The 16,151-nt window shown below is 38.0% G+C and overlaps 1 protein-coding gene across 12 annotated transcripts in view; it reads left to right on the top strand.

Moving 5' to 3' along the window:
• KIF1B (kinesin family member 1B) overlaps positions 1-16,151 on the top strand; it is a 147,617-nt gene that overhangs the window by 43,673 nt on the left and 87,793 nt on the right. For 8 of the 12 annotated variants that reach the window (XM_036841722.1, XM_036841740.1, XM_036841749.1 and 5 more), the window contains exons 6-11: positions 2,569-2,747; positions 3,339-3,450; positions 6,874-6,951; positions 7,806-7,871; positions 8,580-8,597; positions 12,111-12,186. In XM_036841722.1, the coding sequence (XP_036697617.1) occupies positions 2,569-2,747; positions 3,339-3,450; positions 6,874-6,951; positions 7,806-7,871; positions 8,580-8,597; positions 12,111-12,186 (529 nt within the window). The remainder of the gene's footprint in view (positions 1-2,568; positions 2,748-3,338; positions 3,451-6,873; positions 6,952-7,805; positions 7,872-8,579; positions 8,598-12,110; positions 12,187-16,151) is intronic. The other 4 variants (XM_036841732.1, XM_036841787.1, XM_036841813.1 and 1 more) reach the window with 1 other exon arrangement.

Raw genomic sequence — 16,151 nt, forward strand, 5'->3', positions numbered from 1 at the left:
AATGAATTCTCTGAATAGCTTGTCTCATCCTATAACTATTCTTTTTTGAATATTAAATGTATAGCAAATGAAAATCAGTAATCTTTATTAATCATTCTTATTAAAATATCATAAATTTTAAATAAATTCAAAGGATAGGGAGAGTGACAATGTGATTGAAGTTTTTGAGCTTATAGGTAATAAAAGAAGCTGCCATTTTCTTTCATGTTATTCAGAGTTCACAGGCTTATTTGGAGTGCACAGTGTATCCCTAATTGATACTTTGTTGTTCTTCACATTGGTGGAACCTCTACCTCCTCTCCTGCCTCTCTCCCTTATTTACTCTACTGCAGCCACACTGGCCTTCTTTTTTTCTTTTCTTGTTTTTTTTTTTTGCTGTTTCTGGAACACACCAGGAACATTCCTACCTCAGTGTCTTTTCATTTACATTTCTTTTGGCCTGAAATTTTATTTCCTGGATGTCTTTTTTTTTCTTTCTTTCTTTTTAATATTTATTTATTTAGTTGCGCCAGGTCTTAGTTGCGGCAGGCAGACTCCTTAGTTTCGGCAAGCAGGCTCCTTAGTTGTGGTTTGCGGGCTCCTTAGCTGTGGCATGCAAACTCTTAGTTGTGACATGCGTGTGGGATCTCGTTCCCTGAGCAGGGATTGAACCCGGGCCCCCTGCATTGGGATTTCAGAGTCTTTGCCACCAGGGAAGTCCCAATATCTTTTTGACTAAGTTTTCACCTCCAAGTCTTTTGCTCAAATCATACCCTCTCAATGAGGCTTGCCATGACCACCTTATTTAATTTTGCAACTTGCCCTCTACCACAGCACTCCTGACCTCTCTTGCTCTGTTCTTTTTTTTTTAAATAGTATTCATCACTTCTAACCTACTTTATAATATTTTACTTATTTTTTATGTTTGTTGTTTATTTTCAGTATCCCTTTTAGAATCATAAGCTCATTAGGGCAAGGATCTTTATTTACTGATGTATGCCAAGGGCCTATAAAGTGCCTGGAAGCTAATGGTGCTCAGGGAATTGAACTTGCCAAGTGGGGTATATGATGGTTGGTTCAGAAGTAGTGATGTCTTTAGATGGATTTGCATATTAGAGAATAAGTAACGGAGCACATCAACCTTACTCAGGTTATTTGGGTCCTCTTAGTACCATGCCTGTGTGAAAAGGGACAGCAAGTTTTCCAAGAAAATATAATATCTTCCTGGGATTCAGGATTGTATGTACAAGTTTTAAGTACACAAGAATGATTAAAGTTACCATTTCAATTTCTCATCTAGAATAACCTGCTTTAAGAAAGAATATTTGTTGTCCTGTTGTTTTATTCTTGTAATAGATCAATTACTTTATCTTTTGAGGGTTTTCAGTATTTTAAAAACTGACTTTAAAATACAGTATAAATATAGTCAGAGCAGACTGAAAGAGAATGGAATGGAGATACAGTTTTATTTCAGATATTCTGGAAATGTTTCTCTAGAAATTTAAACTTGAAGAATGCAGGAGTTACATTGTATGATTGAACAACTCAGTGACACAGAAGTGTTTTATTCCTAGGGAAGCATCGTGGTAAGGCTTACTGTGGTGAATTTTTCCCACTTCAGAGCCTTGATTGCTTAGAAGTCTGATCTTGTAGATCCTTCAAAGCCAGACTCTTGAGTGAAGCTCATTTGACTGATGTTAGGAAACCACCATGTTGGTTTGTTACTTTCCCGTGAGGAATAAATATTACCCTGACCAGAACACTCACATTAGCAAGACTGGTATATTATCCTCCTGTGGGCAGACCTCTATTGGTACCCTGTTGTTTTTTTTGGTGAGTATGGAATTGGAGAGGAGTTGATTAGACAAATTAAATGTTCAGTTGCTTCAGATGAAGAAATGATAGCCTAATACAATCCCTTTCCATGATAGGAATGTTCTTGCTGATGGGACAAGAATTCCTGAAGTGTACTGTCTGTGGCTTCCCCTTTCCCCAGGGGACTTGGATAGGTCCTCCCAAACAATCAGGTTCCATGCTAACCAACCCTTACCCCTTCTGATAGATATATGTTTGGTCACAATGTGGCCAGACTTAAATAAAGTATGAGTCGCAGATCTCTTTTGTCTTCCCTGCTCTGGAATATTGATGTTGTTCCTTGGTTTTAACACTAATAGAAATCTTGTTTTCAAGCTTTTGGGGTAACCTCATTGTAATCCCCAGTTATTGACAACAGCATGCATTAAAAAAAACCAAAACACTAATAACTGAAATAACTGATAAGTTACTACTAAAAATGATTTTTTTTCTGCCTAAGACAAGTAGGAGCTATTGTGTGCTGAGAGAGCCTGTTTACCCCCTTTTCTTTCCTGAGAAAGTCAGAAGGCTGGTTCTAACCTACTCAGTTATATCTGTGCTACTGGTGATAGAATAAAAGGGACTGGAATTGGTATTTCACGTTGTAAAGGTTACTGATCTCTAATTGTAGAGCTTTTAATAAAAGGTGAAAAGATAAAAAGATTTTAAAATCATTTTAATGTATAGGATTTCTTTTTCCAAGTCCTCTAAATCACTTTAATAATATGTTCCTAGGTGAGCTACATGGAAATTTACTGTGAAAGAGTACGAGACTTGCTGAATCCAAAAAACAAGGGTAACTTGCGTGTGCGTGAACATCCACTTCTTGGCCCATATGTGGAGGATCTGTCAAAGTTGGCAGTAACATCCTACACAGACATTGCTGACCTCATGGATGCTGGGAACAAAGCCAGGTATGGTAGGAAATAGACTGATGACTGAGGTCTTTGGTATATTTTGAGGCCTTTTGTTCCTGGTTAAGGATTTGAGACCACATTTATAACTATGAAAGTTGCTTTCACTGTGGAGTTGCTTTCACTGATCCTTTGGCTATGCTGGAGAAGCAGGGTCCTCAGCATATTTGGTATCCTTCTCATCCAAACAATGCACTGCTGAAACACGTTAGAACTTTGATTAAGTTTTACTATTAGGTTTTCATCAAGTTGTGGTAAAATGTTGGTTATCACATGCCTATGGTAGTTAATTGATTCCAGAATAACTGAGCACCTAATAAAGAATAAAAATCAGATGCCTTGGTGGTTTCTAAAGGTATAGCTGGAGTATGAAGAATGATTCTGATGGGGTGCCTTTGGAGTTGGCAGGTAACTTGATAGGTTCACAGATAAGGTATATTGAGAGCAATTTTGTGTAAGTGACAATCTTGTAATCTGAATAAGTTTAAAGCTGTCGCTTGTGATTGTTATGCTTATAATTTGGAGGCTACTGTCATTTTAGCATTCATCTAAGGATTCTGTCGTCATGTGGTCACATTTATGTTTTTTTAGGACAGTGGCAGCTACCAACATGAATGAAACAAGTAGCCGTTCCCATGCTGTGTTTACCATTGTTTTCACCCAGAAGAAACATGATACTGAAACCAACCTTTCCACTGAGAAGGTAGGAGAACTTCAGTGTCTGGGCTTGAGTTGTGTGGAATGGGGATTTTCAGAAGTCCCTCCTGCTACCTTCTGATTTTGTGGAAGGGAAGAAAGTTGCCCTTTTACTTAATGAAGGGTATTTTATACTTTCCACTAATCATTTTTATTCCACTCTAAACCAGTTTTGAGCGTGGGTTCTTGAGTGAAATTGCAAGATAGAAAATAAGGTTAAGAAAAAACAATCCAAGACTTTTGAGTCTCAAAAACTGCTCTATGCAAGAGAGTTAAGCAGTTCTGTGGGGAAGAAGATCCTTCCTTTTCTTCTTGACTGGAATCTCTTAATTACCTTGTTAACTTCTCTGGTATGTGTATTTTACTTTTTTGAGCTCTGATAATGTTACTGTGGAATTAAACTGTTTAAGCAAATAATTAAGCAGACAAGATGTGTTTTATTCTTGGGAAAAAAATAACTGCACAGCATTTCTGATGTTCCTCAAATACCTGTGCTTGTTAGTTTCTCATTTTCTACAGTGGTTGGTTAAATATAGTAGACTTTGGGATTAAACTGCTTGCTTTAGATCTTAGCTCTGCCATTTTTCTGCAGTGTTATGTTGGGCAAGTTAGTCTTTGTGCCTCAGTTTCTCTAACCTCATAGGATTGGTGAAGAGGGGTAAATATTAGTATAGGGTAAGTGCATCTACTAGTGCCTGGCACAGAGTAGCCACTCAATAAATGTTAATTTTATTTTTATTACCATTAATAATAGACTTACGTTGATTTCTACTCTGCCTACATTCCTAAGTAGCATGCAGCTGGATTTTTAAATCTGAAGTTAGATTTATTGTCCTGGCTGTTATAAAAGATCTTGCCTTATAAACTGAGTACTTTGTGATGCTGATATCACTAAAAACTAAAATCAGCTTTTAGTTGGTGACTTGTTTGTTCATTTTAGCTGAAGATTATTTTTCAAAATACACTCTTCATATAGGTGATCAAATAACTTGACACTGCCTAGCCAGAGGTTCTATATTAATGTCATTTAGTAGTCAGTATTTGTCTGAATGGCACCAAGGAACATGCTATGTGAAAGCATTTTTTCTTTTTTTCCCTGTTGTTAAATCTACAAAAATGATGATGTTAACCCATAACCATAGCTTCTATTTTGGATACTTTTCTGTAAACTTTCCTGAAGCTTTAAAAAATTTTTTTAAACAACTTTATTGAGGTATTATTGAAGTACAACAAACAACACGTATTTAGAGTATAAAATTGGATCACATATGTATACAGTAGTCCCACCCTTTATCTGCCGGAGATAACATTCCAAGGCCCGAAGTGAATGCCTGAAACTGCAGATAGTATCAAAACCTTATATATACTGTTTTTTTCCCATACATTTATATTTAGGATAAAGTTTAATTTATAAATTAGGCACAGTAAGAGATTAATGACAATAATAAAATAGAACAATTACAATAATATACTGTGGTGTTGATATGTGAATGTAGTCTCTCTCACTCTCAGAATATCTTATTGTACAAATTTAGTGCCTTTTCCATCTTAACTAAGCAGTTATCACACACTGTGGCCATAACTTTTGCAGCCTGAAGTGCAACAGCAAAACTAGCATGAATTTCTTTTTCCCTCTTCACAATTTCATGAATAGAAGATTCATTGTTACCGTAGATATTAGCAACCTCAGCATACACTTAAAGGAAGCACTTTGCGGCTTCTGTTTGGCATATCCGAATTGCCAGCATTACTACTCTTGCGCTTTGGGGCCATTATTAAGTAAAATAAGGGTCACTTGAACACCAGCACTGTGATACCACAACAATTGGTCTGATAACTGAGCCGGCTACTAAGTGACTAAGGAGTGGGATATGCTGGACAAAGGGATGATCACATCCCAGCCATGGACCGGGATAGAGCGAGATTTCATCATGCTGCTTAGAATGACACACAATTTAAAACCTATGAATTGTTCATTTCTGGAATTTTCCATTTAATATTTTCTGACTGCAGTTGACCATGGGTAACTGAAACCGTGGAAAGTGAAACGGTGGATAAGGGGGGACTACCTGTACACCTGTAAAACCAGTACCACAATTCAGATAATGAAAATTTCTTTTACTCCCCAAAATTGCCTTATGCCCCTTTGTAATCTCTTCCACTCTCATCCTCAGGCAATCCCTGATTTGATTTCTGTCACTATAGATTAGTTTACACTTTCCAGAATTTTGTTAAATAGAATCATATAGTACGTACTATTTTCTGCCAGCTTCTTTCAACTTAGCATAATGATTTAGAGATTCACCTGTATTGTTGTGTGTATCCATAGTTCACTCATTTTCATTGCTGATCAGTATTCCATTGTATAGATATATCACAGTTTGCGCATTACTTCATCTGTTGATGGTCATTTAAATGAACAGTTTTTGATCATTACAAATGAAGATGCCATGAACATTTGTATACAGGTCTTTGTGTGCATACTTGTTTTTTGTTTCTCTTGGTAAATACCTAGGAGTAGGGGACTTCCCTGGTGGTCCCGTGGTTAAGAATCCACGCTTCTACTGCAGGGGGTGCGGGTTCAATCCCTGGTCGGCGAACTAAGATCCTGCGTGCCACACGGTGTGGCCAAAAAAAAAAAAAAAAAGAATAAAACACAACAACAAAAAATACCTAGGAGTAGGATGGTTGAGTCTTATGGTAGGTGCACGTTTAGTTTCTTAAGAATCTGCCAAACTTCTTTCAAAAGCAATTGTAGGGCTTCCCTGGTGGCGCAGTGGTTGAGAGTCTGCCTGCCGATGCAGGGGATGCGGGTTCGAGCCCTGGTCTGGGAGGATCCCACGTGCTGCGGAGCAGCTGGGCCCGTGGGCCACAGTTGCTGGGCCTGCGCGTCTGGAGCCTGTGCTCCGCAACGGGAGAGGCCGCGATAGTGAGAGGCCTGTGCACTGCGATGGGGGGTGGCCCCCACTTGCCACAACTGGAGAGGGCCCTCGCACAGAAACGAAGACCCAGCACAGCCATAAATAAATAAATAAATTAAAAAAAAAAAAGAGCCTCTTAAAAAAAAAAAAAGCGATTGTAAAATTTTACATTCCCATCAGCAGTGTGTGAGAGTTCCAGTTGCTAGAAGCTTCATCTTTAATATGCCATTTAATGGGTTAATGAGTTTTATACATTTTTATGACATATCATTTTAAAATGTGTTTATCCTAAAATTACTTCTTTTAAACCAAGGTAATGGATATGAACTTTTTTTGCATGCTCTTTAAATTGACTGCAGTATGTTTGTCTTCTTATGCCACGTATAAGAGGTCTAATTAACATTTTTAGTGTTCTCTATGACTTAATCTTTTAATTTCTTGCCTCTAAATGTTTTCTACTTCTACCTTGCTTATTTTTTAATTGCCCCAGTGTTATTGTTCTTTACCAGGTCAGTAAAATCAGCTTGGTGGATCTAGCGGGAAGTGAACGAGCTGATTCAACTGGTGCCAAAGGGACTCGATTAAAGGTATTTATTTTACCAAACAAATAGCTTAGTCAGTAAATGTTCTTTGGGAATTCCCTGGTGGTCCAGTGGTTAGGACCCCTCGCTTTCACTGCTGAGGGCACGGGTTCAATCCCTGGTCGGGGAACTAAGATCCCGTAAGCTGTGCAGCACGGCCAAAAAAAAAAGTTCTATAACACAGGTCAGCAAACTATGGCCAGTAAGCCAAATCCAGCCCACTGCCTGTTTTTATAAATAAAATTTTATTGGGACACAGCTACATCTATTTGTGTATTGTCTGTGGCTGCTTTCGTGCTATAGTGATAGGGTTGAGAAGTTGCAGCAGAGACCACATGGCCCACAAAACCTTTTACAGAAAAAATTTTATGTCTTCTGATCTGTAACTTCAATGCAAAGATATGTTACATGATAATAGTTAAGGTGGACTTCATGGTCAAGGTGAAAATTGAATTGTATTTTTGAGGAACAGTCAGAATTTGGTTAGATGGAAGTAAGGGACAGTAATGGGAAAAGAATACACAAGATCTAGATGTGAGAACAAGCATGGAGTTTTCTAGAGATACGCTTAACAGGAGGAGAAATTTCATGTCACTGAGTTGTCGGAAGAAGGCTGCATCTGTAAGTTTTTGGAGCGCAGACATCTTGACGATACTTCAGGACTGCGAGTTAGGCATGTGGTCCTGGCATGTCAACAAGTGGAGAGGAGTAAAGATTGAGGGTTAAAGGAGGTTTTTAGAACTTGTGGTCATAAATAAACAAATAATGCTAACATATGGTTAATTGTATTTTATGTGTTATATATGATATGGCAATAGTAGAAATTATCATAATTCTTTTATGTTTGCTGTTGATTTCAGGAAGGAGCAAATATTAATAAGTCTCTTACAACTCTGGGTAAAGTCATTTCAGCCTTGGCAGAGGTGGTAAGTTTTATACTTCATTGCATGAGAAAATTTGTTCAACACATGTACTTGACGATATTTTATGGTGGCTTACGAAGGATGGTCTCTTGGTCCTTTTATATAATCTTGCCTTTCTCCTTTTAAAGCTTTTCAGATAAGATACTGGGTATAACACACTTTGACTTTGTACTGAAAATAAAAGTGATTAAGGAGAATGAAAGTAAATGTAGATCTGTAAAGGCTAGAATTAAAACTAGGTCTTTGCAAAGACCTAAGGTTTGACTATTTGAACCTTATTTTATATCTCTCATAAAAACCAAGTGTATTTATTACATATTCTTTTCTATATGATCTTTTCTAAATAGGATACTGTACATTTTAGAGTATTTTGAGCAGTTTGCCTTGGTGAATGCTGTTGATTTGTGGGCCAATAATATACTTATTAAACTAGTTTTATTTTTTCTTATTCCTTAGCTGTGGAACACTAAAGCTGAAACAGTTTTTGTATAAGGGACTTCATTATTTAGGTTAGAAGCTAAGGAACTACTAGGTACTGTATGCTTTAATTTAGTTTAGTACCTCATTTGAATCCCTAAAAAAGAATGAAATGTTTTCTTGCTTGTCTCTGAGAAGTCATATTCAATTTATGACTTAAAATTTAAACAGAATATTTTCTATTTGGAGGCTTATCCTGTGTTTTCATTCTCTTTTAAATGCTTTCATCTGTAGGATAACTGCACCAGCAAGGTATGGTGGGGCTTGGTAGAAATGAACTAGCTGTATATTCAGTTGTGATGATTTAAAATCCTCAGCAGGATATATGGAGGACTAAGTAGGAATGGGACCTTCAAAAAACTTTTAATTTATTTTCTAGCACTGGAATTTAGAATTGCTGTTTAGGGTGACCATGAATCATGAGACTACACACCAAAATTAATTTAGGGAACATGATGTGCTTTGGAGAATGAATAAGGGAACAAGAGAGAAATTTGAGGATGCTTCTATATTGTGTTATCTTATGGTGCTTCTCCTAGTGATCTATAAGATTGTGACTTGAAGAAGTCGCCTATAAACCTCTTAAAGAGCAATAAAAGAAATTTCTTATGGGTACCATTCTAAAACATAGCTGGCTTCTTGAAATTATTGGCATATATTTTTTAAACCTCTTTGTATTATCTTGTTTCCTACCATGGAAAGTCATGGATTATTTAATCATTAAAAAAATTTTTTTCTACTGTTTGATTATACATAAAGTGAAGGCTCTAGAATCAAGTTAAATTTCTAACTGTATCTACAAAACACATTATTTGCATTCTTATTAATCCAGATACAATAGATTTTTCTTTTCCTTAAATTCTACACAGATATTCTAAAATTTATTACTACTCTTTAGCATAAATAATAGAGCACTTTAACAGTTTGTTCTGAATCACAAGAGTAACATCAGGGATAGAGGCAGTGTCTGCATTGAAATATTTTTAAATGTATAGATTTGTGTATTCTCTACTTCTACAAAAATATTAATAAAACATAATGCTCTTTTTCTGTTTTCTGTTTTTTATTTTTTGTAAAGCTGCCTTAGATTAAGACATCTCTCTGCTATTTGATATTATACATGTGTGGATATTCTTCACATATCTAATCTGGGTCCCAGAACAATGAAGACTTAAAATTTAGTGATTATTCTGACTTGTCCATTTGCTTATCTGTTAACATCCATATCAACCAGAAGAAGAGTCCTAGTTTTCTATGTATTTCCCACACTGCTCTATGCCACAAAATTTTGCAGATGATTTTTTTATAATCAGTTTTATAAAACCCAGTTTAGTACTTTGTATCTGTGTCATAAACTGTAACAGATCAGAAATAAATTTTAGTTTTTATGTAACAAGCATGAGTTTTGGTGAATTAAGATGTATAATTATTTCCGCTGAGGGGAGAAACAGGATTATTACCATCCATACTTAATAGTATTTCTTTTTAGAGAGGTTAATGATCTAAGTAAAGCTTTTTATGTAAATACTGAAACACTTATTTTCAAAAAATTATGGATGTGAGAACAGGAGATTAATTTGTATGAGAGCAAATAGAGAAGAAATGGCTAAAATTCTGTGGTATTTTCAAGTGGAAAAGAGTGAAGTTCTATTTATGCTTCTTCATTTAACTACTTCTTAATTTAGTCTAATTGACAGAAGTGAAAATAGAACATTTTAGAATCTGACACTGCTTATTTTTACAGTGCTGTAGGCAGTCACTGTAACTGGCATACTTTAAATCTTGCAGCCTTTTCAGTACTAACCACAGCAAAGTGGAGTGTTTAGGTGCAGTGGGGAATGGAAAGGATAAACTGAGGTTTCAGGCCCCAAGAATTTTATAGTGGAATGAAAGTCGCACTCGGCTGTGAATGACTGAGACGGTTAATTCTCGCTAAAGGTCTGTGTAATTTAGAAATAGAACCTGCTGTGGAAAATGACTTTGTAATTGGTGGAACGTGTGTCTGTGGGTGGAGTAGGATGAGATGTAGGGGACGTATTTGATGAGATGGAATTCAAGTGCCAACTTGCCTACTTCCTTTCCTCCTCAACAAACCAGAGTCAGCTACTTAGTACTATTTGTCTGAATACCCATGCTTTAGCACGAAGTAGATCATCCTTAGTTTAATGTAACCTCAGATTATACCAGGAATGGATTATAAAACTGCCTATTACTGGGGAAATATTGATCAGTGAACTCTGGCTTTCCCCTTAGAAGCTTCTTTTTTTTTTTTTTTTAACGTCTTTACTGGAGTATAATTGCTTTACAATGTTGTGTTAGTTTCTGCTGTATAACAAAGTGAATCAGCTATATGTATACATATATCCCCATATCTTTACAATGTTGTGTTTACAATGTTGTGTTAGTTTCTGCTGTATAACAAAGTGAATCAGCTATATGTATACATATATCCCCATATCCCCTCCCTCTTGCGTCTCCCTCCCACCCTCCCTTTCCCATCCCTCTAGGTCCCCTTAGTAGCTTCTTAAATTGTCACAACATAGTAGTCAGCCAGCAGATATTGGAGTAGCTATTATACACAAAGCGTTTGCATTGTTTTTTACTTTCAGAGGATATAATTTACTCCATTTCAGCACTGGCTTTGTGTTGGTGCTTTTTGCTTTATCCTGTGATAATGAGAAGGGACATGGAGAGAGCAGTACAAGTAAACTATTTTTTTTAAAATTTTTATTGGAGTATAGTTGATTTACAATGTTATATTAGTTTCAGGTGCACAGCAAACAAGTAAACTCTTGATAAATATAGAAACTTTATCTTGCAGTCTTTTTAAATCTCCAGATTAGCAAATTACATCACTTTCTTAGACCTTTTCACTTTGAGTCCAAATTCTAATGGTTGGATTTATTTTGAACATAATTTCCTTTTAAAGAAACCAAATGTGTATTAATATACAAGAGTTACTAGATATGCAATATCCCACTTGCTGATTTGGTGGTTGGCCAAGTAAATTCATTAACTAAATGAGTTGTTCCTACACATCCAACCTGGAACACACAGGATTCATCTTTGCCCCTCTGCAAAAGTAAAAATTATTATTTGAGGATTGGGTATTAGATGATATTAAGGAATTACTGTTAATTTTGCTAACTGTGAGAATGGTCTTATAGTTACTTTTTTTTTTTTATAAAGTCCTTCTCTGTTAGAGATATGTACCTGAAGTATATTTAGGTGGAATGTTGGATTTGCTTTAGAGCTCTACACGAGCTATAAAAGACAGGGTATTAGATAATAGTATTGTATTGGTGTTAAGTTTCCTGAATTTGGTCATTGAACTGTGACTGTGTAAGAGAATGTCCTTATCTGCTGAAGTGTTTAAGGATAAAAGGGCATGGGGTCTGCAGTTTCCTCCAAAATGGTTCAGGAAGAAAAAATGTAGAAGAGTGTTTGAGTGATAATTGAAAAGTGATTGGCAAAAAATTGATAATGGTTGGAGCTGCATGATGGATATGTGGTAGCTCATTATGCTACTCTCCAAACTGCTGTGTATGTTGTAAATTTTTCAAAATAAAATATAAAAAAAATTATTTATTGGATGAGCTTTGGGTATTGTGAAGAACTGAAGCTGTGAGTGTTAAATTTCAACAGTGATGACATCCTACTGTAATTTAATTTACTTGCGGATTTTAGACTGGTTTGTCTTTTGTGTGAATTATTCCTCTCTAACAATGCTAAGAGAGGCTAAGGCCATTTCTTTCTGTTTAATAGAGTAAGAAGAAGAAGAAAACTGATTTTATTCCGTACAGAGATTCTGTACTTACTTGGCTCCTTCGAGAAAATCTAGGTATGTTGATCCACCAGTGTGTGGATCTTTTTAAAGCTGTTTACTGATTATGTTTTGTGGTTAATTGTCCTGTATTTCTGTTTTTTGAGAAGAAAAATCTCTATTACTAACTTGAGTACTCTTTCCTTTTTTCATTTTTTCTCTTGATTCAAGCTGGTTGGATTTGCTCGCCTTAATTTAATTTAATTTTTTTGGGTTTTTTTTCCTACTGGTTTTATTGAGATATAATTGACATACAGCACTGTATAAGTTTAAGGCGTACAGCATAATGATTTGACTTACATCCATCATGAAGTGATGATCACAGTAAGTTTAGTGAACATCCATCATCTCATACAGATGAAACACATTAAAGAGATAGAAAAAAATTTTTCTTGTGATGACAACTCTTAGGATTTACTCTCTTAACTTTCATTTATAACAGTGCAGTGTTAATTATATTTTTCATGTTGTACATTACATTCCTAGTACTTATTTATCTTATAGCTGGAAGTTTGTACCTTTGGACTACCTTCATCTAATTTCCCCTCTGCCCTACCCCCTGCCTCTGGTAACCACAAATCTGATCTCTTTTTCTGTGAGTTAGTTTGTTTGTTTGTTTTTGAAGTATAGTTGACCTACAGCACTATGTTAGTTCCTGTTACACAACATAGTGATTTGGTATTTCTATACATTTCAAACTGATCATCACACAAGTCTAGTTAATGATATGTTATCATACAAAGATATTATTGTAGTTATTGACTGTATTTCCCACACTGTACATAGCAATCTATATATATGGATTATTGTAAATTACTGATCTCTTAAGTTCGTGCATTTTAACAACTCAACCTTTCTACCGCACATCCCCCCGGCTCCCCGCCTCACGTTTAATGTTTTGGCATCATATTTTACATCTCTTTATTTGTGTATCCCTTAATTACTTATTGAGGATATAGATGACTTTACTACTTTTATCTGTTAACCTTCCTACTTGCTTTATACGTGGCTTTACTACCTTTATTGTATATTTGGCTTTACCAATGAGATTTTTCCTTTTGTAGTTTTCATGTTTTTAGTTGTGGCCTTTTCTTTTTTACTTAGAGAAGTCCCTTTAACATTTCTTGTAAAACTGGTTTGGTGGTGCTGAACTCCTTTAGCTTTTGCTTATCTGTGAAACTTTTGATACCTCCGTCAAATCTGAATGAAAGCCTTGCCAGGTAGAGTATTATTGGTTACAGGTTTTTCCTTTTCATCATTTTAAATATATCATGCCACTCCATTCTGGAGAGTTTCTGCTGAAAAGTCAGCTGATAGCCTTATGGGAGTTCCCTTGTAGTAAGTTGTTGCTTTTCCCTTGCTGCTTTTAACATTCTCTCTTTATCTTTAATTTTTGCCATTTTAATTATAATGTGTCTTGGAGTGGTCCTCTTTGGGTTGATCCTGTTTGAGACTCTCTGTGCTTCCTGGACCTGGATGTCTTTTTCCTTTCCCAGGTTAGGGAAGTTTTCATCTATTTTATCTTCAAATATGTTCTCTCCCTCTTTTCCTTGTGCAGCCCCTGTCATGTCATGTTAGTATACTTGATGTTGTACCAGAGGTCTCTTAAACTGTCCTCATTTCTTTTTATTCATTTTTCTGTTCAGCTTTAGTAATTTCCACTATTTCATCTTCCAGCTCACTGATCCATTCCTCTGTATCATCTAATCTACTGTTGATTCCTTCTAGTGTATTTGTCATTTCAGTTATTGTATTCTTCATCTTTTTCTGGTTCTTCTTTATATTTTCTAACTCTTGTTAAAAACTTCTGACTTCTCACTCTGTTGATTCAGTCTTCTCCCGAGTTCTTTGAACATCTTTACAATCATTAACTTGAACTCTCTGTTGGGTAGATTGCCTGTTTCCACTTAGTTCTTCTGGGTTTTATCTTGTTCCTTTGTTTTGAACATATTTCTCTGTTGCCTCATTTTGCCTAATTTGTTGTTTTTATTTGTGTATCTGGTAGGTTGGTTATGTGTCCCGACCTTGGAGAAGTGGCCTTTTGTAGCAGACGTCCTATGCATTCCAGCAATGCACTTCCCTCTGGTCACCAGAGCTATATGCTCTAGGGGTGCCGCCTATTTGGGCTGCGTGGGTCCTTCTCTTGTGGCAGGCTGACTACTGTGGGAAGTCTGGTAGGCGTGGCTGACCCCTGGTCCGGTTGCTTTCCAGGCCCTGCCTTGTGTGGAGGCTGCCAAACATTGGTGGGTGGGGCTGGGTTCTGGAGTGGGTGGTTACAGGGCTGGGGGTCCTGGATCTGTTGTCGATCTGCTGGTGGGTAGGACCAGTGCCTGACAGGGCTGGCTGCAGAGCCTGGAGTGTCCTAAAGCTGGTGTTGGCATGCTGGTGAGTGGGGCTGGATCCTGGGGCAGCTGGCTGAAGGGTCCAAGGTGTCTCAGAGCTGGTATCGGCCTGGTGGCAGGTGGACTGGAGCCCAGGGCATCCCGGGGCTAGTGCCAGCTCACTGATGGACAGAGCTGGGTCCCCAGGTCTCTGGCTGCAGGGCCCTGAGGGTCTTAAAGCTGGTGTTGGCCTGCTGGTGGGCAGGGTTGAGGCCCAGGGGATTCTGGGGCTGGTGCTGGCCCACTGGTGGGTGGAGCTGGGTCCCAGGGTCCCTGGGGCTAGTGCCAGTGCGCTGGTGTGCGGGGCAGGGTCTTGGGCCCTCTGGTAGACAGGGCTGGGTCCCGGAGTGGCTGTGGGTTCTGCGGGTCTTAAGGCAGCAGACCTGCTGGTGGGCAGGGCCAGTCCCAGCACTAATAAGCTAGAGGGAGAATTCCAAAATGAGACTTGCCTGTACCAATGTCCTTGTGATAGAACGAGCTCCCAAAATTGGCTGCTGCCAGTGTCTGTGTCCCCAGGGTGCACTCCTGCCTCTTGTCCTCCAAGATCAGCATGTGGGTCTGACCCAGGCTCCTTTCAGATTACTGCTTCTGCCCTAGGTCCTGGAGCGGGTGAGACTTTGTGTGTGCCCTTTAAGAGTGGAGTCTCTGTTTTCCACAGCCTTCTGGCTCTACCAAAAGTAAGCCCTGCTGGGCTTCAAAGCCAAACGTTCTGGGGGCTCATCTACCTGGTGCAGTCGCCTGATGGGGGGCTCAGGCCCCTTGCTCTTTGGGGAGAACCTCTGCAATTGTAATTATCCTCCCATTTGTGGGTCGCCCACCCAGGGCTGTGGGTCTTAACTATCCCACATCGCTGCCCCTCCTACCTGTCTCGTTGTGATTCCTTCCTTAGTTGCAGAAGGTCTTTTCTGCTAGTCTTCCATTTTTTCTCATCAGTAGCTGCTCTGTAAACAGTTGTAATTTTGGTGTGCCTGTGGGAGGAGGGAGCTCAGGGTCTTCCTGCTCCGCCATCTTGGCTACTTCCCTGGATTTGCTCACCTTTAAATCAGGGTTTGCTCCCAAATCTCGTTTACTTCAGGACATGAACTGTGAAGTAGTTGTTTATCTGACCACACGCACCTGCTTCAAACTGTTGTGTTCCTTCTTCCTTTTTGAAAACCCCATGTTCCTTTTGATGCACATAATTTGATGTTACCAACCCTTACTCCTCTTTGTTGATGTTTTCCGGCCTTTTTGCCCTTCATTCACTGTTCTTGTAGACCCTTTCCCTCATTCTTAATGAGAAGGAGGTAGTGATTAGCTGTGTCACATGTTGCTGATAGAAGGGGTGGCTGAGAATGGCCTGCTGTGCTGTCCATGTTGCCAGTGACTCTGACATCACGAAGAATGGCCTTGGTGGAGTGTCTGAGATCTTAATGGGAGTGGGAAGAGGGAAACTGGGCACAGTACATCCAGACACTAAGATGTGCATGTAACAGTGCCTGGCGTGGGGACAGTCCAAAAATCTGTTGATTAAATCTTGGGATCTGAGATTGTGCTGTCTGATTTGACACATTCAATAAAATTTTTTCTAAAATGAGTATGGTTTGAGATAATTATAATTCA

The sequence above is a fragment of the Balaenoptera musculus genome, chromosome 1 (genome assembly GCF_009873245.2).
Source record: "Balaenoptera musculus isolate JJ_BM4_2016_0621 chromosome 1, mBalMus1.pri.v3, whole genome shotgun sequence".
Lineage (NCBI taxonomy): Eukaryota > Metazoa > Chordata > Mammalia > Artiodactyla > Balaenopteridae > Balaenoptera > Balaenoptera musculus.